We start from the raw sequence: 22,296 nt of genomic DNA, 5'->3' as shown, positions 1-22,296 counted from the left end.
AGCATTATGCTATGTTGCCCAGGCTGGTCTGGAAATCCTGACTTCATGCAGTCCTCCCAGCTCAGCCTCCCCAAAGTGCTGGGGTTACAGGCATGAGTCACCACACCTGGCCCAACCTTTGATATCTTCTAGTCTTACCATGTTCTAACCCTCAGGCATCTAAATTCTTTTTTTTTGGCGGGGCGGGGGGGGGGGGGCAGTAGAGACGAAGTCTCACTGTGTTGCCCAAGCTGGTCTCAAGTGATCCTCTTGCCTCAGCTTTCCAAGGTGTTGGGATTACTTTGGTTTGGTTTTTGTTTTTGACACAGAGCCTCATTCCGTCACCCAGGCTGGAGTACAGTGGCACAATCTCAACTCACCGCAACCTCCACCTCCCTGGTTCAAGTGATTCTTCTGCCTCAGCTTCCTGAGTAGCTGGGACTACAGGCATGCGCCACCACACCTGGCTAATTTTTTTTTTTGTATTTTTAGTAGAGACAGGGTTTCACCATGTTGGCCGGGCTTGTCTTGAACTCCTGACCTCATGATCCACCTTAGCCTCCCAAAGTGCTGGGATTACAGGTGTGAGCCACCGCGCCCGGCCTTTTTTTTTTTGAGATGGAGTTTCACTCTTTCACCCAGGCTGGAGTACAGTGGTGTAATCTCAGCTCACTGGAACCTCTGGCTTTCCAGTTTCAAGCGATTCTCCTGCCTTAGCCTCCCGAGTAGCTGGGATTACAGGTGCCCGCCACCATGCCTGGCTAATTTTTCTCTTTTTAGTAGAGATGGGGTTTCACGTGTTGGCCAGGCTGGTCGAACTCCTGAGCTCGTGATCTGCCTGCCTCGGCCTCCCAAAGTGCCGGGATCAGAGACGTCAGCCATGGCGCCCAGCCAAATTCTTTTTGTTTTATCACTCGAAATCAAGCATGTTGTAGGTACCAAAATTCTAACTCAAGGTGGCCTATGAACTGGGTTCATAACTTACAGCTATCTATACATATAGTGGCTCCTAGGCAGGTAGCTGACATTTTAGATATTCATAAGCTGTCCTGGAGACACGTGCCATTTGAGTACAGTAACTCTGCTGAGACGCCAGATGTACCTTATTTACTGTTGAGAGCTAGTCAGATGAATGAGACTGTCCTGCCACCTAGCATCTGCATCTGCACATGAGGTATTATTCTACACTAATTTTTCATACAGGTGTGCTAGATTTTAATGGGTCACTTAAATTCAGTTATTCTCCAACATATAAATTCCCCACAAAATAGAATATATATAGTATATACTCCACTTGACCCAAGATGATAAAACTGAGAAAGACAAAAAAAAATTTTATTGCCATAAATTAATCCAGTAGGTATATTTGTGGAAGCACGCGTCAGTTGGTTAGGGCAATAAGCGCCTCTACCACGTTGCCCATGTGTTCCCGTAAGCTGCGTTCTGCTGCTGCTCGAGATATCTCCATCTCGGTCATCTGCAGAAAAAAACCATGTTACATAGATTCCCAGGCATTAATGTGCCACCAAATATTCTGACTCCGCTTGTTTCAGGAAACAACCCAAATTAAGCAGAATAGCCTCCTCTCCCCATACAGTAGTTAGGCACTACTACTCACTATCAGCTCCAGATCTTCCTTCTTGATAGTGACTTTTGCCAGTTCTTTCTCCCTGCAAATGTTTAAATATATTAGGCCTCATTCTCAACCAACACCATAAACTCCCAGGAAGGGTCATTCCCAGATGTGCCCTGTAAAATCATCTTGATAAACCCTTGATTGAAAGTAAAAACTTCAGGGCCGGGCGCGAGGGCTCACGCCTATAATCCCAGCACTGTGAGAGGCGGAGGCGGGCGGATTACCTGAGGTCGGGAGTTTGAGACCTGCCTGACCAACACAGAGAAATCCCGTCTCTACTAAAAATACAAAATTAGCCGGGCGTGGTGGCACATGCCTGTAATCCCAGCTACTAGGGACGCTGAGGTAGGACAATCGCTTGAACCTGGGAGGCGGAGGTTGCGGTGAGCTGAGATCGTGCCGTTGCACTCCAGCCTGGGCAACAAGAGCGAAACTCCGTCTCAGAAAAAAATAAAAACTCCCACTAATACTCCTTTCCCCTGGAGTCTTCGCAGCAGGAGTTGCCAGGAGGCCTTCTGCTAACAAAGTTGTGGGGCCTAGATCTGCAGGAATTGGTGATAAAGTTGAAGAGCGGTATAAAGGCTTAATAATGGTTTCTATTTTTGTCTGGGGAGCGGGGAGGGAAGAACTGTTAAAGTTGGCTGCCCCTGAAGACTTACCGCTCCTGTTTGGCTTTCTGCTCCCGGGACCTTCTGTCTCCAATCACAGACATGGCCTATGGCAAAGGCAGGTCTAGTTAGTGCACCGCTACCCACAATTCCCAATAATCTACAAGGCCAATAAAACAAGCGGTTCATGTATGGATTCACGATGACAAGTGTTACCAGGTAGCAAGGACCATGTTTAATTCCATTCTATGCATCTGAGGTCCCCTTAAGCCCCCTATCAAGCTCCTTTAGGCAAGCGGCGGGCTCCGGTGACCCTTGTTTCCCTCGGCTCTACCCTACTGCCTCCTCCTGCCATCGGGATCAGAACCCCGTCTTGGAGCGCGGGCTTCCAGCTACAGCCTCAGAGACCCCCTCTGCTCTCAGCCCGCCCCAACATGCTCTTGGCCAACCTTACCGTCTCCAGATTGGAACTCTGGATCTCCTTCTCCTCCGCATAGTCGGTGACCCGCTCCAAGTCCGCAGCACCGCTGTCATGCTTCCGTGGCTTCTCGGGAGGCCGCTCTGGTCCACTGGTCTCAGTCTCTAACTCCAGCTCCACATCCCCCTCAGTCGCCATATCTATCTCACCACGCCGCCGCATAAGCCCCACCTCACGGCGACTTCCGGCAACTAACACACAGCTTCCGCCCGGGGAGGAGGCGGAGCTGGCCCTGGGCCACACCTTCTTTCTGCTCCAGTTCTAGAAGCTTCAGCGAGGAAGGTGGTTCGTCTCAGACTTCCTTTCGGGTTTGCACAGTCTTTTGTGCAAGGGCTTTCTCTCAGACCTAACCCGTCACCGCTCCAGCCCACCCCACCGACATCCTTACCACCTCATAAACTAGGAATAGTTCCCTCAACACATAGACACGCAGCCACCTCAGGGAACTCCGTTCAACCTGAATGGATGACGTCTAATCCTAAACCAATTAAGAATGCTAATCCACAGGGGGCCAGATAGACAAACTGCCCCATAATCTGGAGAGAACAGCCTGAGTGGCCGCAGTGTTGAGGCCCTGAGGACAAAGCTCCTTCACAGGGTATTTGCATTTACCACATCCTAGAGGTCAGTGTTCTCTTCCAGACGTCCGCATTCTGCCCGGGACCGGGTGCTCAGCCCCAACACAGTGGCAGTCCAATGGGCTGAGGACAGAAGCAGCTGCTACTCTCATCTGCCTTCCATCTGGTGGACCTAAGCCTAATCCCTGGGACAAGGATGGTGGGTGCCAAGGCCGGCCTCAGCCCCAGCACCTCCCTGGGCCTGGCACAGCAGCGCAGCGGAGGCAGCAGTGTCCTAGTGAAAAGCCCCTTCTGTCAGGTGAGAGGGTGCGAAAGGTAGAGTGGCAGAAGCTGGGGAGGAAAACATGCAGAAGCCAGTAAAAACGTCAGGCTTCTTTTCTCTAATGTCATTCTGGTACTTTGCCCCCGGGTATCTGTAAATGTCTCCCGCCATGGTCCCAGCCCCAGGGGTTTAGGTCTAGAGAAAGGTCAGATATCTCAAGCCTGCTTATAATGAAACCCCTACTAAGTTGTCAGTGGAAGGCAATCCCAAATGGCTGGAATCAGCTTGAAACAGAACCTGAGTAAAAGGAAGAAAGGGGAAGGAAATTTTGGAATTCAGCCTCCTGGGTTAACCTCACACATACATTTAACATATGCCTTTCCTCAGCAAGTATCCACCTCGCTGCCTTGCATCTGCTCTACCCCCAGGTGTGCTGCTGTGGGCCTGCTCCTTGTGCCAGCTGCTGCCACTCTAGGTGGCCCTCTCTCACCGCATCCACTTGCAGCCGCCTGTTCTACATCCTCCTCCATGTGGGGGCCTCAGCAATCTGCTGCCTCCTGCTGTCAAGGACAGTAGTGGAAAGGGTGTGGGGCAAAACACACAGGGTAAGTGAGAGGGGGTCGGGTTGTCAAGTGGAAAGAGATAAAAGGAAAAACCCTAAGATAGAAGAGATTTTGGTTGGGGGCAGGAGACAAATGAGTGGTCATACCCATATAAGGAGGTACCTTTCCATGCATTATGACTTGTCCTGCCATTTCTCACACACACACTCCCAGATCCAGATGCCCTCGGGGTTGTGTGCCCACCTGTTTGGCCTCTCTGACTGTCCAGTGCTCAGTGGCTCTGGGGCTGTGTACCGAGTATGTGCAGGAACCGCCACCTTCCACCTGCTGCAGGCTGTGTTGCTGGTCCACCTCCACTCCCCCACCAGCCCGCGGGCACAGCTGCATAATAGGTTTGTGTGTACTTTCTGGGTGGGGAGGGGACAGAGGAGGGAAAGTAGACACAAGCTGGGTAAAGGAAATTCCGGAATGAAGTAATAGCACTGTAAAAAGACAGAAAACAGGTTTAAGTCCCTGCTTCTGGTGTACTTGCTGTATAACCTTGAGCCAGACACTTATCCTCTTTGTGCTGCTAGCATCTAAAATGGAGATAACAGTGGGGTTATCTTGGTAACATAATCCTTTATAAACTGTAAAACATTGCCCAGATGCTATTATTTAAGTATCTTTGAGTTAGAATTTGGAATAAGGGGCAGTAGGCCTGTCCCAGCCCCCTCTCATTTGGGATTGGTTCCTCCTTAGTTGTCTCTTCTGTCCTCTTTCGTATATTTTTGGTTTCTCTTTTGCCTTTGCCCATAGGCACTCTTCACTGTCCTTTGCCTTTTCTTCTGAGTCTGGTTTTCTTTCTCCCTCCTAAGCAGCTTCTGGCTCCTCAAGCTGCTGTTCCTGTTAGGTCTCTGTGCTCTTGCCTTCTGCATTCCTGATGAGCATCTCTTCCCAGGTACTCTCCCTCCCATACTCTTGGCAGTAGTAGGCTAAGTTTTCTAAGATAACAAGTGGGTAACAAGAGGAGTAACAGCCGGGTGCGGTGGCTCACGCCTGTAATCCCAGCACTTTGGGAGGCTGAGGCGGGCAGATCATGAGGTCAGGAGATTGAGACCGTCCTGGCTAACATGGTGAAACCCCATCTCTACTAAAAATTCAACATATTAGCCGGGCGTGGTGGCACGCACCTGTAATCCCAGCTACTCAGGAGGTGGAGGCAGGAGAATCACTTGAACCCAGGAGGCAGAGGTTGCAGTGAGCTGAGATCACGCCACTGCACTCTAGCCTGGGTGACAGAGCAAGACTCCCTCTCAAAAAAAAAAAAAAAAAAAGTAACGACTTGACCACATTTTTCCACCGGTGCCCATCTTGCAGCATGGCATTACATTGGCATCTGTGGAGGCTTTGCATTCATCCTACTGCAGTTGGTGCTTATTACAGCTTTTGCCCATTCTTGGAACAAGAACTGGTAAGGGGCACATAACCCTAAAGCCTCTCCCTGGGGAGGTTTCTAGTATTACTACAGGGAGAGGGGTGGGCAAAAGGCACGGCAGAACACTGGTCCCACAGCTTCCCACTGAGCAGTATCAAAAAAAGCTTAGGAATGTGACGACTGTGTGAGCCAAGTAGGATGGAGAGTCACAGCAGTCTTCTGGGAACAGGGGAATAGTTGGTAATGGGTAAAAGAGTTGGGAGCTCTGGCTGGGCCCAGTGGCTCTCGCCTGTCAAATCCCAGCACTTTGGGAGGCTGAGGTGGGTGGATCATGAGGTCAGGAGTTCGAGACCAGCCTAGCCAACATGGTGAAACCCCATCTCTAGTAAAAACAAAAATTAGCCAGACATGGTGGTAGGCACCTATAATCCCAGCTACTCAGGAGGCTGAAGTAGGAGAATCACTTGAACCCAGGAGGTAGAGATTGCAGTGAGCCGTAACCGCACCACTGCACTCCAGCCTGGGTGACAGAACAAGACTTCCATCTCAAAAAAAAAAAAAAAAAAAAAAAAAAAAAAAAAGGTTGGAGCTCCAAGCCATTGCCGACTTTCCACCCTTAGGCAGACAGGTGCAGCTCAAGACTGCAGCTGGTTCCTGGCTGTCCTGCTGGCCACCCTAGGATTCTACAGCATGGCAGGTGTGGGAGCTGTGCTCCTATTCCGCTACTATACACACCCAGCTGGCTGCCTGCTCAACAAGATGCTCCTCAGTCTGCACCTTTGCTTCTGTGGCCTCATCTCCTTCCTCTCCATCGCTCCTTGCATCCGCCTCAGTGGGTACATGCCCTACAACATTCCAGGTTTTGGGGGCCTTAAAAGCGTAGCAAGTTTCATTACCTCCCTAATCTCAATTAGTTCATAAAAGAATCTCTGCTTCCCTACCCCCACCAAGGGATGGGGAGACAGAAGTACAAGTGGGGGTAGAAATGGAGGAAATTGCCAGCTTGTAGACTAAAGCAATGATACTAACTCCCCAGAGCAACCCCGCTCTGGCCTTCTACAAGCTTCTGTCATCAGCTGCTACATCATGTATCTGACTTTCTCTGCGCTGTCCAGCCGTCCTCCAGAGAGAGGTAAGGGACAGGACCTGGATTCTCCATGCTAAGACCTTTTTTTGCCCCTGCCAAATACCTAGCTCATTGTTGTTAATACCCATCTCTTCTGTTGTCCCTTCCCAGTAATCCTTCAAGGACAGAATCACACCCTGTGCCTCCCTGGCCTGAGTAAAATGGAACCCCAAACACCAGATACCTCTCTAGCAATGCTGAGTGCTGGCATCATGTATGCTTGTGTGCTTTTTGCTTGGTGCGTAAAAGTATCAAGGGTGGAGGTATGAAAGGAGGGTGCCCAAGACAGGGAAGGATGGTCAGGAGAATGTCTGGGACCATAGAGTTTAGAGCAAGACTAGAGTGAGAAAAGCTCTCCACAAACAGGGACAAATTCTAAGAATAGTACTTTGTTAGATGATCTGTATGAGATGAAGGGGGTGGGGGGAATGATTTGAGAATTTAAAGTATGTCCGAAGATCTTAGGGCTCTCCCATGAATAGAATTCCAAATCTTTGGTGGAAAAGGGCACAGGGAGTATGGTACCCTCTTGAGAATTACCAGTATGGACCAATTGGTAGTAAATGCCCCCAGATAATACCTATTTAACTAGACCAGCTTAAGAACTCTATTCTTTCTCAGCAATGAGGCCTCCTACCTGGCTGAGGTATTTGGACCCTTGTGGATTGTCAAGGTTTACCGCTATGAGTTTCAGGTGAGGATAAAGAGCTCAATATCCCAACACCCTCCCTCCCCCACACAAAGACACACACACATCCTACCAACCTCTACCCAGAATGCTGATTATAGCTATTACCTTTTATTGAGTACCCACAATGTGCTAGGCAACTGTGCTAGATACTTTTACATAATCTCATTTAATTTAACCCTCACAACAACCCTGTGAGGTAGGTATTTGCTCCATTTTACAAATGGAGAAATCGAGGCACAAAAGATTAAACATCTTACCAAAGTCCGCACAGCCAGTTATATGCTGGAGCTAGAATTTGAACCCAGGTGTGCCTCCACTTTTTAATACCAGACCAATCTTTTCACGAGGGAAGTTTCCTAGATTAACACCCTCACATCTTTTAAGACCATTCCAAAACCTGCGTTATGTTTTGCAGAAGCCCTCACTGTGTTTCTGCTGCCCTGAAATAGTGGAGGCAGACGAAGGTGAGTACCAAGTGAGAAACCGAAGAAGTGGTAGATCTCTGTGGAGTGCCGTAAGAACCCTCAAGAGCCTTAACAAAGGTAGCTGGGGGAGAGGAGAAGAGGTGTTTCAGCAGCACTGCTCCCAGCAGCCATTTCATCTCTCCAGGGCAAAGGGGTGGTGCTGCTAGGCCAGCTGACCAAGAGACCCCTCCAGCTCCTTCAGTCCAAGTCCAGCATCTTTCCTACAACTATTCTGCCTTCCATTTCGTCTTCTTCCTTGCCTCACTCTATGTCATGGTTACCCTTACCAACTGGTTCAGGTAAGATGGAGGTGGGCCTTAGATACTCTCCTGAAGAGCTATTTTACAGAAAGAGCAATTCAAGGGCATTACAGACACACATGGGTCCGCCATAATTGGTGAGGAGGTAGAACACGTCTAAAAGCTAAGGCCCTTCATACTCTCTAACCAGAGCCTTTGGTTACACAGCTATGAGGGAGCAGAACTGGAAAAGACCTTCATCAAGGGTAGCTGGGCCACCTTCTGGGTCAAAGTTGCCTCATGCTGGGCCTGCGTACTCCTCTATCTGGGGCTGTTACTGGCACCACTCTGTCGGTCCCCCACCCAGAAACCCCAGCCCCTTCTCTTGAGGCGCCGCCGCCACCACCGCATCATATCCCCAGATAACAAATATCCTCCAGTCTAAGTTCTTTTCACAAACTGGGGTTCCCCTGACATTGTACTCCTAGAGTTGGCTCAAGGGGAACTGTGCAGCCCAGCTCACTACCTCAAGGACACATGGGGAGTTATCTTTGGGCTGAAGTCAATACTATGAACTCGAAGAAGTGGTCAAATAGAGTCTAATGCGCTGGGCAGTGTCTGACTCACTGGACCTACTGTTTCTGCATCCCACCTCAAGAGCCTAACACCCAAATCAGCAGCTCAGGAACCACTGCTGATCCCAGCAGACAGTGTGGCACCAGCCCTTTCCTGGCTCTTGGGCTGGAAGTGGGGGTGGGGAAAGACCAACAGGGACTGAAGACTCGGCATTGCCCTTGGAGAAAGGAAAATAAGCAGTTCAGCCCTGGGCACACGGATATAAGAAGCCCAGAACCACAGAACAAACCAGGGCATAGGAAGAAAGGAGCACAGAGCTACCCCAGGTTTTAATCCTGATCTTGAGGTCAAGGGAAGCGGGAAGACAAAACCACCCTCATTCCATGAGGAATGACAGAAGAGAATGTGAACACTTGACAGCAGCTGACCACGGGAAGTTGGTGAGCAGCAGGATTTTTTGGCCAACATTCAAGTAGACGAACAAACTGAGGAAGAATGAGGAAGAGAGGCATAAACACAGATCTTGCAGCCTTCACTCTTAGGCCAACTCCATCCTAGAGATGGTGTTCAAGGGTGGGGAACAAAAATCACAGAAAAGAAGTCTCTATGGTTCTTGGAGGACTCCTCTACTGCATATCCGGAGTACTTGTTTGGTTGTCATTGCATAATAAAAGGCTTCTGTGATGTTTCACTTATTAAGCCTGTATCCACAATCTGAGTCTAAAGAGTTCTCCCTTTTTGGTGGGAAAGGGCAGTCATTCCTCCAACCCCATCCCCCCAAGTCCCCAGTCAAACCAGGCGCTCAAGGAATTACAAAGCTACTTTTAATACTTTGGGGTGAGCCCCACAGGAATAAAAAACACTGGGAAGGGGTAACCCCCTCACCCCCGGGAGTGGCCCAGGGGGAGAGAGGCTACCTGAGGGGAAGGAAGCACAAAAGGGACCCGCTGCAGACTCAGGGCAAAGGGAATGCCATCGGTGCTGGGACCTGTGAGCACTACAGGAGGAAACGCGAGCGTGGTGGGACTGGCTCCAGGCACACAGGCGAAGGGCAAGAGGGTTGGACACGAAGCCACAAAGCTACTTGGGTTCCTCCTTCTTCTCGTTTGCCTTTTTCTGCTTCTGCTGCATGATCTCCGAGTCCCTGGGGGTAGAGATGATGGGGCACTGGGAGGTACCAGAGGGCAAAAAGGACAAGATGCAGGGGGATGAAGGGCACAAAGGATAAGATGGAAGTGGATGGGACTAAGTTCAGCGTTTGGCTGCTGTACTCCCACCCTAGGAGAACAAGAGGAAGAGAGCTGAGGCTCAAAAGGCAACCAGTCTCCATCTGGCTGTTGCCCAAGGGGTCAGAAGTCTGGCGACACAGGCCCAAGGCTCTCTATTCTGTGTTAAGTACCACACCCAGCAACACCAGTGAGTAGGTTGGGAGAAGGGAGGAAAACCGAACAGCAAGGAGGGCCAAAAGTACTGGGCTACCATAACCACAACTGTATTTGAAATGTGAAGCTCCCTGCCCTTGCCCTTAAGGTCAGACCCAGGGACGCTCAGAAATCAGACTGAGGGCAGGCGCCCGCCCCCGTCCTTTCCTGTAAGGCTGTGAGCTGACAATTTGGAGGGTGGGGAGGAAATAAAACCCTAGAGGAAGCAATGCACTCTGCTCCTCACGACTAGTCCAGATTCAAGCCCTGAGGTAGGTCTCTCCTGCTATAACCCTTGGTCTAACCCAGGTCTCCACCGTCCCTTTCCCTCCCCTCCCTGGGGCTACCTCTGCTTGCGGGCGGCAGCAGAAAGCCCGTCATCTCGGCGCTTTCCCTTAACCGAGTCGCTCTGCTTTTTCATATTCTTCTGGCGGGCGAGCTCACGCTGGTTACCGCCTAAGGAAAGAAGATTAAAGGTGAGATGCGGGGGCCGCTCTGCCCACACACCGGCGACCCTTCTACCCCAGCACGGCCAGCAGCAGGATCCAACACCCCTTCAATCCCCGGGCCCCGACAACGGCCCACTTCGAGGCCCAGGCTGCTTGGGGTAGGGGGGAGTGGCGAATCTGCCACGGGCCAGGTCAAAATGAGGAGCGGAGAAAAAGGGTCCAAGGGGCCAGCTGGAGGCATGTTTTGGGGCAGCGTGGGCCCCAAACAGCTGGCGGGGTGTGTGTGGACGGTTTGGGTCTCTATGGGGGATGGGTTGACTTGTAGAGTACGGGGCTCTGGGCCTATCACCGGGGCGCTAGCCTTCTCCTCACACCGCGGAAGATCCGGGAGGGCCTATGCCTAACGCGGAGGGGTGGTCCCGTGAAGTGGCCGTAGGCAAAGGGCTCGATTTCCGGGCACCGAGTGTGAGGGTGGCTACAGAGCGCGCCCAGAGAAAAGGCCTCGCTAGGGAAGCTACCGAAGGTCAAAGCAGGCGACTCGGCGGTGGTGTTTAGGGTGAACGGAAAGAAAAGGGCAAGGAGAAGAGGGCTCGGTGCTCACGGGTCATGGCGACGGCAGCGGCTCCGACCTGCCTCCGTTACGTCCCCTCGTTCTGTCCGACGTTGCAGGTCCCGCCCCTTCTCGCAACGTAACGCAGTCGTTCCTTTCCTCCCCGCCCCTTCGTCCCGGGAGCCGGCTCCCATTGGACAAGAAAAAGCACGTGGGTCCACGGGTCGTGCTTGAGCCGGGGTGGGTAAGTGGCGGAGGGTCGCGGGCGGAGCGCTCAGCGTGGGGCGGGGCCTCACGAGTGAGGCGTAGGGATGGGCCTGGAGAAACTAGGCCGGGTCACGTGGGCAGGGTGGGGGTGGAGGGGTGCGGCTGGCGATGTGGCGCTCCTGTGGGCTCGAGCACGTGACCGTGCAGAGTGACCTCATGCGGGGACAGTTTGGGGTACTGACAAAGTCGCCCTGAAAGAAAGCCCGGAGACGGAGGGCGGGGTTTCAACCAGTTCTGTGTTACGAGTACTCTACGACTGAACTTGTTCTTAGGATCACCTCTCAGCCACTTATTTGGTCACGGGTTGTTCACAGCTCGCTTAAAATCAAGTACAAACACAACTTCAGAAACCCGCTTCTATTGCCATTGTCCCCTTCCACGCCCCTTCACTGTAGAAAATCGCAGCCACATCTGGTATTTCCTAAAACTCGTCCCTGCTCGTTTTCCCCCAGAAAGTTTAAATGTGCAGATGCAGCTTGGAAGTATTGTAGGACTCTAAAAGTCACAGACTATGGAGCTGGATCAGTGGCTGAGATTAGATAATGCACATAGTATGTCTGCTTTTCCCCTCTGGACTTTTCCTCACTGACCATCGCCACCAGCCACACCCGGTTTTGTATTAAGACCCTGGAAGGCTGGGCGCGGTGGCTCACGCCTGTAATCCCAGCACTTTGGGAGGCCAAGGCGGGCAGATCAGGAGGTCAGGAGTTCGAGACCAGCAGCCTGGCCAACATGGTGAAACCCCCTCTCTACTAAATATACAAAAAAATTCGCCTGGCATGGTGGCGCGCTCCTGTTATCCCAGCTACTTAGGAGGCTGAGGCAGGAGAATCGCTAGAACCCGGGAGGCGGAGGTTGCAGTGAGCCGAGATCGCACCATTGCACTCCAGCCTGGGCGACAGTGCGAAATCCCGTCTCAAAAAAAAAAAAAGACCCTGGAATAAGGCCAGAAGCAAAAATTAAACTCATTCTCATTGCCAGTTCCATTAATCTGTCTACAAGACCCTCCACCAGACCTGAGGAATTAGCTGGATAAAGGAGAAATGCTTATGAAATAGCACAGGAAATTATTGGTTGTAAATGTTAACTTGTGACTCTCTTCAGCTAGTGCCCACAGCACAACCAAGTTGAGGTTCAAACTTCAAACTGGCTTCACCTCAACATAGAGCTGATGGAAAGTAATAAATCTCAATCAGAACCATCCTCACAATTTCTTCCATACCAAAGTATCTGAATGACTATTACTAAATATTTTTGTATCAGTCTTAAATAAAAGATATAAATCAAACTTCATATTCCTATAGTACGTCTAAAATCAATATCACTTGCCAACAGAAAGTAAGTATAAAATGAAATACGTAATTAAAGTATACCAAAATAGGTGGGGCATGATGGCTTACACTAGTAATCATAGCACTTTGGGAGGCAAAGGCAGGAGGATTGCTTGAGCCCAGGAGTTTGAAACTAGCTTGAGCCACATAGAACCCCCACTTCTCTACAAAAAAAAAAAGTAATAAAATTAAATAAATAATACCCAAATTATGTCTTATTTCAGAGTGTTAAGCCTGGAACCTAACCTTTTTATTTTTTGGCAGGGTCTCACTAACCCATATTGGAGTGCAGTGGTAAAATCTCAGATCACTACAACCACCAACTCCCAGGCTCAAGTGATTCTCCTAGCTCATTCTCCGGAGTAGCTGGGACTACAGGTGCATGCCACCACACCCAGCTAATTTTTTATTTTTTTATTGTTTGTATTTCTTGAAGGGATGGGTTTCACCACGTTGCTCAGGCTGGTCTCGAACTCCAGAGCTTAGGCGATGCACCTGGCCTCTGACCACTCTTAAAAAGAGAAAGTAACAAGTGTTAAAGAGTTAATAAGAAGCTGGATGCGGTGGCTCATGCCTGTAATCCCAGCACTTTGGGAGGCCGAGGCAGGTGAATCACGAGGTCAGCAGAGACCATCCTGGCTAACACGGTGAAACCCCGTCTCTACTGAAACCCCGTCTCTACTAAAACACTTTAGCTGGGCGTGGTGGCAGGCGCCTCTAGTCCCAGCTACTCGGGAGGCTGAGGGTGTAGCAGGATGAGCTGCAGACAAAACCTCTCAGACACCGAGTTGTAGAAGGAATGGCTTTATTCAGCTGGGAGCATCGGCAAGCTACTGCCTTAAAATCCAAGCTCCCCAAGTGCACAATTTCTGTCCCTTTTAAGGGCTCACAACACTAAAGATTTCATATGAAAGGGTTGTGATTCATTTGAGCAAGCAGGGGGTATGTGACAGGGGTTTCATGCACTGGTGGTCAGAGAGAAACAACAGGGCAGGGAGTTTCACAATGTTCTTCTATACAATGTCAGGAACATTGATTTCTAAGTCATGAGTTGATTTTTAACTACCCGGTTTAGGCCAGGCAGACCCAGGCCTGGTTCTGGGCCTGGCACCGGGCTGCCTGTCTTTGGTTTTCCTTCATTGCTTTTTTGTTAAAACAGGTACTGAGTATAAAACAATATAAAATAATATGAGAGGGTCTCTTTCCTCAAGGCAGGACAATGGCGTGAACCTGGGAGGCGGAGCTTGTAGTGAGCCACCATGGGACCACTGCACTCCAGCCTGGGCAACACAGCCAGACTCCTTCTCAAAGAAAAAAAAAAAAAAGGGTTAATAAGAAAGGCTGGGCAAGATGGCTCACGCCTGTAATCCCAGCACTTTGGGAGGCCAAGGCAGGTGGATCACCTGAGGTCAGGATTTGGAGACCAGACTGGCCAACATGGTGAAACCCCGTCTCTACCAAAAATACAAAATTAGCCAGGCATGGTGGTGGGCTCCTGGAATCACAGCTACTTAGGAGGCTGAAGCAGGAGAACTGCTTGAACCCAGGACGCGGAGGTTGCAGTGAGCCAATATCGTGCCACTGCACTCCAGCCTGGGAGATGCAGTGAGACTCCATCTCAAAACAAATAAATAAAAATTAAAAAATTAAAAAATGGTGGCCGGGTGCGGTGGCTCAAGCCTGTAATCTCAGCACTTTGGGAGGCCGAGACGGGTGGATCACGAGGTCAGGAGATCGAGACCATCCTGGCTAATACGGTGAAACCCCATCTCTACTAAAAAATACAAAAAACTAGCGGGGCGAGGTGGTGGGCGCCTGTAGTCCCAGCCACTCGGGAGGCTGAGGCAGGAGAATGGCGTGAACCCGGGAGGCGGAGCTTGCAGTGAGCTGAGATCCGGCCACTGCACTCCAGCCTGGGCGACAGAGCGAGACTCCGTCTCAAAAAAAAAAAAAAAAAAAAATTAAAAAATGGCCAGGCGCGATGGCTCACACTTATAATTTCAGCACTTTGGGAGGCCGAGTCAGGCAGATCACCTGAGGTCAGGAGTTTGAGATCATCCTGGCCAACCCCAGGCCAGGCCAACATGGGTGAAACCCCATCTCTCCTAAAAATACGAAAATTAGCTGGGCATGGTGGCGCGCATCTGTAGTCGCAGCTACTTGGGAGACTGAGGCGGGAGAATCGCTGTAACCCAGGCGGCGGAGGTTGCAGTGAGCCGAGATCGTACCACTGTACTCCAGCCTGGCGACAGAGCTAGGCTCTGTCGCAAAAAAAAAAAAAGAAAAAAAAAAAAGAAAAAAAAAAAAAGAGAGACTGGGTGCGGTGACTCACGCCTGTAATCCCAGCACTTTGGGAGGCCGAGACGGGTGGATCACGAGGTCAGGAGATCGAGACCATTCTGGCTAACACGGTGAAACCCTATCTCTACTAAAAATACAAAAATAAATAAATAAATTGCTGGGTGTGGTGGTGGGCGCCTATAGTCCCAGCTACTTGAGAGGCTGAGGCAGGAGAACGGCGTGAACCCAGGAGGCAGAGCTTGCAGTGAGCCGAGATCACACTACTGCACTCCAACCTGGACGACACAGCGAGACTCCATCCCCCCCCCAAAAAAAAGAGTTAATAAAAGATACCCAAGCTGGAGTGCAATAGTGTGATCTCGGCTCACTGCAATCTCTGCCTCCTATGTTCAAGCTATTCTCCCACCTCAGCCTCTCGAGTAGCTGGGATTACAGGCACCCACCATCATGCTGAGCTAATTTTTGTATTTTTGTTTTTCTGGAGATGGGGTTCCATCACGTTGGCCAGGCTGGTCTGGAACTCCTAACCTCAGGTGTTCCTGAGGTGATCTGCCTGCCTCGGCCTCCCAAAGTGCTAGGATTACAGGCGTGAGCCACAGTGCACAGCCAGCATTGGGTATATCTTGATGAGCAGAACATATTCCTATTATCATGAAAGATACCAAGAGAAGAAAGCTCTCTCATACACTTTCTCTCTCTCCCTCTCCCTGTCTGCCTCTCTCTCTCTAATATCCATGTATGTATTTGTATGTCTGTGTGTCTATTTATATGAATTTTTGGGTTTTTTTGAGACAGAGTCTCACTCTGTCACCCAGGCTGGAGTGCAGTGGCATGATCTCGACTCACGGCAACCTCCACCTCCCAGGTTCAAGCCATTATCATGCCTCAGCCTCTTGAGTAGCTGGGATTACAGGCGCATGCCACCACGCCCGGCTAATTTTTGTATTCTTTAGTAGAGATGGTGTTTCACCATGTTGGTCAGGCTGGTCTCAAACTCCTGACCTGAGGTGATCCACCTGCCTCAGCCTCCCACAGTGCTGGGATTACAGGCACAAGCCACCATGCCCGGACTGTATTTTTTTTTTTAATAGAGACAGGGTTTCACAATGTTGGCCAGGCAGGTCTCGAACTCCTGACCTCAAGTGATCCACCCACCCCAGCCTCCCAAAGTGTTGGGATTATAGGCGTGAGCCACCACGCCCCACCTATATATGAAAACTGATTGTGACAATAGTTTTAAAGGAAAATAACAGATTCCACGCAAGGATGAGATTCAAAATGTTTCACAGTACACACAGCTTAAGCACTGACCCATAAAAACAGATGTCAGTGTAATTTGAATGAAGACTCTGTGAACAATTCCACCTGGTATGAAGTAACTAAATAGTTCTGCTGGTGCTATGAAGGGAGTACACCTGTGGACACTGTAGACTTTAATTTTGATTAGGGAGGTGAAGTAAGTGATATTTGAGCTAAAACAAAAAGATGAGGAGTTAGCCAAGCCCAGGAGGGAAGGGCAGGGAGAACATTTCAGGAGGGAACAGCATGTGTGAAGGCCCTAAGGCCCTCCTCCCTCAGGTCATCCCATCAAGAGCCACAGGATTATTGTGTAGGTAAAGGGCAAGTCACTAATGCCTAATGAGCAGAGTGGTGTGAAACCAGGTCAGATGGGGAGGTAGGGTTGTGACAAGATCCAAGTTACTACTGCTAATACAACTACTAGCTAATATCAGGTGGTTTTTATTTGGTACATTTAGTGTACTTTTCTTATTTGAGCCTTACGATGACCTTTTGAGGTGTTATTATCCCCCTCCTACCGATTTAGAAACCTCGGCCCTGGCAGGTTAAATAACTTTCTCAGCGAAACTGAGATAATAAGGGGTGGAGCTGAGAGTCTAACCTAGCCTGTGCTCTTCATTTGCAGAGTGTAAGTTTTGAAAAGATCACTTTACCAGTAGATAATGGATTACAGCAGATGAATAGAAATGAGGAGACCAGTCAGGAGACTATCACAGGCAACAGGCTTTAGATCTCAGTTTAAATGTTACCTCATGGAGGCTGCAGTGAGCTATGATCACGCCACTGCACTCCAGCCTGGGTGATAGAGTGAGACCCTATCTCAAAAAACAAACAAATAAATAAACATTACCTGAGAAGTGGTTATCTCCTATTATTCTTTTTCCTTACACCTTTGTTTCTCTTTGACAACACAGGCTGGCGCAGTGGCTCACGCCTGTAATCCCAACACTTTGGGAGGCCGAGGCAGGTGGATCACCTGAGGTCAGAAATATGAGACCAGCCTGGCTAACATGGCAAAACCCCATCTCTACTTTAAAAATAGAAAAATTAACCAGTCATTCGGCCGGGCGCGGTGGCTCAGGCCTGTAATTCCAGCACTTTGGGAGGCCGAGACGGGCGGATCACGAGGTCAGGAGATCGAGAACATCCTGGCTAACACGGTGAAACCCCGTCTCTACTAAAAAAATACAAAAAACTAGCCGGGCAAGGTGGCGGGCGCCTGTAGTCCCCGCTACTCGGGAGGCTGAGGCAGGAGAATGGCCTAAACCCGGGAGGCGGAGCTTGCAGGGAGCTGAGATCCGGCCACTGCACTCCAGCCTGAGTGACAGAGCGAGACTCCGTCTCAAAAAAAAAAAAAAAAAAAAAGAAAAACCCCACATCTACTAAAAATACAAAAAAAATTAGCTGTGCATGGTGGCACACGCCTGTAATCCCGGCTACTCGGGAGGCTGAGGCAGGAGAATAGCTTGAACCCGGGAGGCAGAGGTTGCAGTGAGCTGAGATTGTGCCACTGAACTCCAGCCTGGGCGACAGAGCAAGACTCCATCTCATAAAAACCAAAACCAAAAACAAACAAAAAAACAATAATAACTGTAAACTATGTATTATTGGTTTGTGCAGCTGAACCCCTAATATTCCTACCATTCCATCACTGAAGAGCAATGCAATTTTGAGAAATTCTCTGCTGGACACGGTGGCTCACACCTGTAATCTCAGCACTTTGGGAGGCCAAGCGGGAGGATCCCTTGAGGCCAGGAGTCTGAGACAAGCTTGGGCAATATAGTGAGACCCTGTCTCTACAAAAAATTAAAAAATTAGGCTGGGCATGGTGGCTCGTGCCTGTAATCCCAGCACTTTGGGAGGTCTAGGCAGGCAGATCACTTGAGGTCAGGAGTTCAAGACCAGCTTGGCCAACACGGTGAAAACCCATCTCTACTAAAAATACAAAAATTAGCCAGGCATGGTGCACATACCCATAATCCCAGCTACTCAGGAGGCTGAGGCTAGAGAATTGCTTGCACCTGGGAAGAGGAGGTTGCAGTAAGCCAAGATCGCACCACTGCACTCCAGCCTGGGCAATAGAGTGAGATACCATCTCAAAAAAATAAATAAATAAAATAAAAATAATTTTTAAAAAACTAAAAATCTAGCCAGGTGTGGTGTTGTGCGCCTATAGTCCCAGCTACTCGAGGGTCTAAGGTGGGAGGATGGCTTGAGCCCAGGAGGTTGAGGCTGCAGTGAGCTGTCATCATTACCACGGCACTCCAGCCTGGGCAACAGAGCAAGAGCCTGTCTCAAAAAAAAAAAAAAAAAAAAAAAAAAATTCTTCCTGGGCAAGGTGGCTCAGGCCTGTAATCTCAGCATTTTGGGAGGCCGAGGTGGGCAGACCACCTGAGGTCAGGGGTTCAAGACCAGCCTGACCAACATGGTGAAACCCCCATCTCTACTAAAAATACAAAATTAGCCGGGCGTGGTGGTGCATGCCTGTAATCCCAGCTACTCCGGAGGCTGAGGCAGGAGAATCACTTGAGCCTGGGAGGCAGAGGTTGCAGTGAGCCAAGATCGCACCGTTGCACTCCAGCCGGGGCAACAAGAATGAAACTCTGTCTTGAAACAAAACAAAACAAAACAAAATTCTTCCCCTTCAGCCTATACTCCAAGTGTGGTACTGAATGGCTAAGTCAATCAAAGTAAACTAATCCCTTTTAATATTGATTGGTTTAGGAACTTGGCCTAATCACATTATTTTGTGGTATTCACCTGGTAACAGTTATTGGCTCAGGAGTGAGCATGTGGCCTAAATTAGCCTGATCAGACAAAAGAGAAGGACTTTTTTTCCATTGCTAGGGTGGTGACGATGCTGTTTCCCATTGACATGAATGAGGAAACACATAGCCCATACTGCTCCTAGCAGCTCTAGTCTATCACGTAGAAGAGAGCCAGCCTTAGGTTGAAGCAAATGAGTAGCAGAAAGACTCTTGGTACTTAGTCATGCTGTTGGACCACTGGATACCTCAACTGTAACATTTGTTCTACACTGAGTTTCCTGGTATGGGAACTACCACATTGTTTTGTTGGTTTAAGCTACCTTAAGTCAGGTTTCTGTTACTTCAGCCAAATACATTTTAATCAAACACAGACAAGAGAAACAGCATATGCCAAGTCCCTGAGAGGGGGATAAGCTTGGATAATTAGATGAATTTAGACCTTACATAATGAAATGGTCCAGTCAGATTACGTTGAAGTGCAACCAGCTCTTTCCATGCATACCAAACGTCAACCAGCTTTTTAGTGCCTTGCTTGTAGAGATGAATATAGAGCCAAGGATCACCAAGCATTGGAGAAAACAGTCCTAACATAAAAATAGACCCCAAAAAAACACAAACAGAAAATTCAGTCTCACAGCTGGGCATGGTGGCTCATGCCTATAATCCAGGCACTTTGGGAGGCCGAGACGGGCAGATTACTTGAGGTCAGGAGTATAAGACCAGCCTGGCCAACATAGTGAAACCCAGTCCCTACTAAAAATACTAAAATTGTTTTAGTGGGGTGTGGTGGCGTGCACCTGTAGTTCCAGCTACTTGGGAGGCTGAGGTGCAAGAATTGCTTGAACCCGGGAGGCAGAGGTTGCAGTGAGCCGAGATCAAGCCACTGCACTGTAGCCTGAGGATACAGAAACAATTCAATTTCAAGACCACAAGAAAATCAGAGACACAGGACTATTAACAGTATTATTTGAGAGAGAGGATATTGAACAACAACAGGGAATTTATAAAAACAGATATTCAAAAAACAGCCAGGAGTGGTGGTATGCACCTGTAGTCCTAGCTACTCAGGAGGCTGAGATGGGAGGATTGCCTGAACCCAGGAATTCGAAGTTGCAGTGAGTCGTGATCTCCCCACCGTACTCCAGCATGGGTAACAGAGCAGACTATGTCTCTAAAAAAGAGGAAAAAATAAAAGAAAGAAACATTCAGGCTGGGCACGGTGTATCATGCCTGTAATCCCAGCACTTTGGGAGGCCGAGGCGGGCGGATCATTTGAGGCCAGGAGTGGTCAACATGGTGAAACCTCGTCTCTACTAAAAATACAAAAATTAGCTGAGTATGGTGGCAGGCACCTGTAATCCCAACTACTTGGGAGGCTGAGGCAGGAGAATAGCTTGAACCTAGGAGATGGAGGTTTCAGTGAGCCAAGATTGCGCCACCGCACTCCAGCCTGGGCAGCAGAGTGAGACTCTGTCTCAAAATTATATATATATATATATATATAAATAAGGGCTGGGCATGGTGGCTCATGCCTGGAATCCCAGCACTTTGGGAGGCCGAGGTGGGCAGATCACCTGAGGTCATGAGTTCAAGACCAGCCTGGCCAACATGGCAAACCCTCGTCTCTATTAAAAATACAAAAATTAGCTGGGCGTGGTGGTGCACACCTGTAGTCCCAGCTACTTGGGTGGCTGAGGCGGGAAAATCACTTGAACCCGGTCGGTGGAGGTTGCAGTGAGCCAAGATTACGTCATTGCACTCCAACTTGGTCGACAGAGTGAGATTCTGTCTCAAAAAAGTAAATAAATAAAAAATAAATAAGTAAATAAATAAAACAAAAATAGAGGGAGGTCACAGAGTGCCTAGCCCAAGAAATGAGAAAAGCTCTATATCACCACACATCAGAGTATCGGAACCAAAAAGATCCTAATGGCTTCTGACATAAAAAATAGTTCATATACAAAGGATGAAGAGTCAGAATGGCTACAGACTTGTCAGCAGCAACACTGAAAACGAAAAGACAATGGGGCAATGTTATCAAATACCCGTAAAAAACTAATTAACCTACACTTTTTCACCCAGCCAAGCTATCAATTAAGTATGAGAATAGGCTGGACTCAGTTGTTTATGCCTGAAATCCCAACACTTTGAGAAGCCAAGTCAAGAGAATCACTTGAGGCCAAGACTTTGAGACCAGCTTGGGCAACACAGGGAGACCCATCTCTACAAAACTTTTAAAAATTAGCCAGATGTGGCTGGGTGCAGTGGCTCACGCCTGTAATCCCAGCACTTTGGGAGGCCGAGGTGGGCGGATCACAAGGTCAGGAGTTCGAGACCAGCCTGGTCAACACGATGAAACCTCGTCTCTACTAAAAATACAAATAAATGGGCGTGGTAGCACGCGCCTGTAGTCCCACCTACTCAGGAAGGCTGAGACAGGAGAATCACTTGAACCCAGGAGGTGGAGGTTTCAGTGAGCCAAGATCACATCACCACACTCCAGCCTGGGCAACAGAGGAAGACTCCATTTCAAAAAAAAAAAAAAAACTTAGCTAGATGTGGTGGTGGGTGCCTGTAGTCCCAGCTGCTTGGGAGGCTGAGGTGGGAGGATTGCTTGAGCCAAGGAGATTGAGGCTGCAGTGAGCTATGATTGTGCCACTGCACTCCACCCTGAGCAACAGGACAAAATTCTGTCTCTTAAAAAAAATTATGAAGCCAGGCATGGTGGCTCATGCCTGTAATCCCACCACTTTAGGAGGCCGAGGCCAGTGGATCACTTGAGGCCAGGAGTTTGAGACCAGCCTCGCCAACATAATGAAGCCCCATCTCTACTAAAAGAATATACAAAAATTAGCAAAGCATGGTGGCGCATGCCTGTGGTCCCAGCTACTCAGGAGGCTGAGGCACAAGAATTGCTTGAACCCAGAAGACAGAGGTTGCAGTGAGCCAAGATTGTGCCACTGCACTCCAGCCTGGGCAACAGAGTGAGACTGTCTCAAAAAAAAAAAAAAGTTGGCCAGGCATGGTGGCTCATGTCTGTAATCCCAGCACTTTGGGATGCCAAGGTGGGCAGATCATGAGGTCAGGAGATTGAGACCATCCTGGCCAATGTGGTGAAACCCTGTCTCTACTAAAAAAAATACAAAAATTAGCTGGGTGTGGTGGCGCATGCCTGTAATCCCACATACTCAGGAGGCTGAGGCAGGAGAATGACTTGAACCTGGGAGGCGGAGATTGCAGTGAGCCGAGATCATGCCACTGCACTCCAGCCTGGTGACAGAGTGAGACTCCTT

The 22,296-nt window shown here is 49.3% G+C and overlaps 3 protein-coding genes across 6 annotated transcripts; 1 reads left to right on the top strand and 2 right to left on the bottom strand.

Moving 5' to 3' along the window:
• Nucleotides 1-1,155: 1,155 nt before the first annotated feature.
• Nucleotides 1,156-3,042, bottom strand: HYPK (huntingtin interacting protein K). 2 transcript variants are annotated; one of them, NM_001194889.2, is given in 4 exon segments: nucleotides 1,156-1,456; nucleotides 1,598-1,649; nucleotides 2,275-2,330; nucleotides 2,678-3,042. In NM_001194889.2, coding segments are annotated over 4 exon segments (390 nt in total). In that variant the 5' UTR covers nucleotides 2,864-3,042; the 3' UTR covers nucleotides 1,156-1,360.
• SERINC4 (serine incorporator 4) lies at nucleotides 2,936-8,595 on the top strand. The gene is made up of 12 exons (XM_001102469.5): nucleotides 2,936-3,577; nucleotides 3,970-4,146; nucleotides 4,318-4,496; nucleotides 4,965-5,044; nucleotides 5,464-5,557; nucleotides 6,142-6,353; nucleotides 6,558-6,653; nucleotides 6,759-6,885; nucleotides 7,269-7,341; nucleotides 7,754-7,802; nucleotides 7,948-8,101; nucleotides 8,270-8,595. Exons 1-12 carry the CDS (start codon nucleotides 3,476-3,478, stop codon nucleotides 8,484-8,486), a joined length of 1,560 nt encoding a protein of 519 aa, XP_001102469.2. The 5' UTR covers nucleotides 2,936-3,475; the 3' UTR covers nucleotides 8,487-8,595.
• An 828-nt stretch (nucleotides 8,596-9,423) lies between these two features.
• Nucleotides 9,424-11,152, bottom strand: SERF2 (small EDRK-rich factor 2). 3 transcript variants are annotated; one of them, XM_015142104.3, is made up of 3 exons: nucleotides 11,089-11,152; nucleotides 10,386-10,494; nucleotides 9,424-9,784 (listed from the first exon to the last, which is right to left on the bottom strand). In XM_015142104.3, the coding sequence occupies exons 1-3, from the start codon at nucleotides 11,093-11,095 to the stop codon at nucleotides 9,499-9,501; spliced, it is 402 nt and encodes a 133-aa protein (XP_014997590.1). In that variant the 5' UTR covers nucleotides 11,096-11,152; the 3' UTR covers nucleotides 9,424-9,498. The 3 variants fall into 3 exon arrangements, with proteins under 3 accessions (XP_014997590.1, XP_014997593.1, XP_014997592.2); XM_015142107.3 differs by having other exon boundaries at nucleotides 9,424-9,761; XM_015142106.3 differs by having other exon boundaries at nucleotides 9,424-9,761; nucleotides 11,006-11,113.
• Between the last annotated feature and the right edge of the window lie 11,144 nt (nucleotides 11,153-22,296).

The sequence above is a fragment of the Macaca mulatta genome, chromosome 7 (genome assembly GCF_049350105.2).
Source record: "Macaca mulatta isolate MMU2019108-1 chromosome 7, T2T-MMU8v2.0, whole genome shotgun sequence".
In the NCBI taxonomy this organism is placed as follows: Eukaryota; Metazoa; Chordata; class Mammalia; order Primates; family Cercopithecidae; genus Macaca; species Macaca mulatta.
The sequence above is the reverse complement of the archived record's forward strand: the minus strand, read 5'-3'. Positions and strand labels throughout refer to the sequence as shown.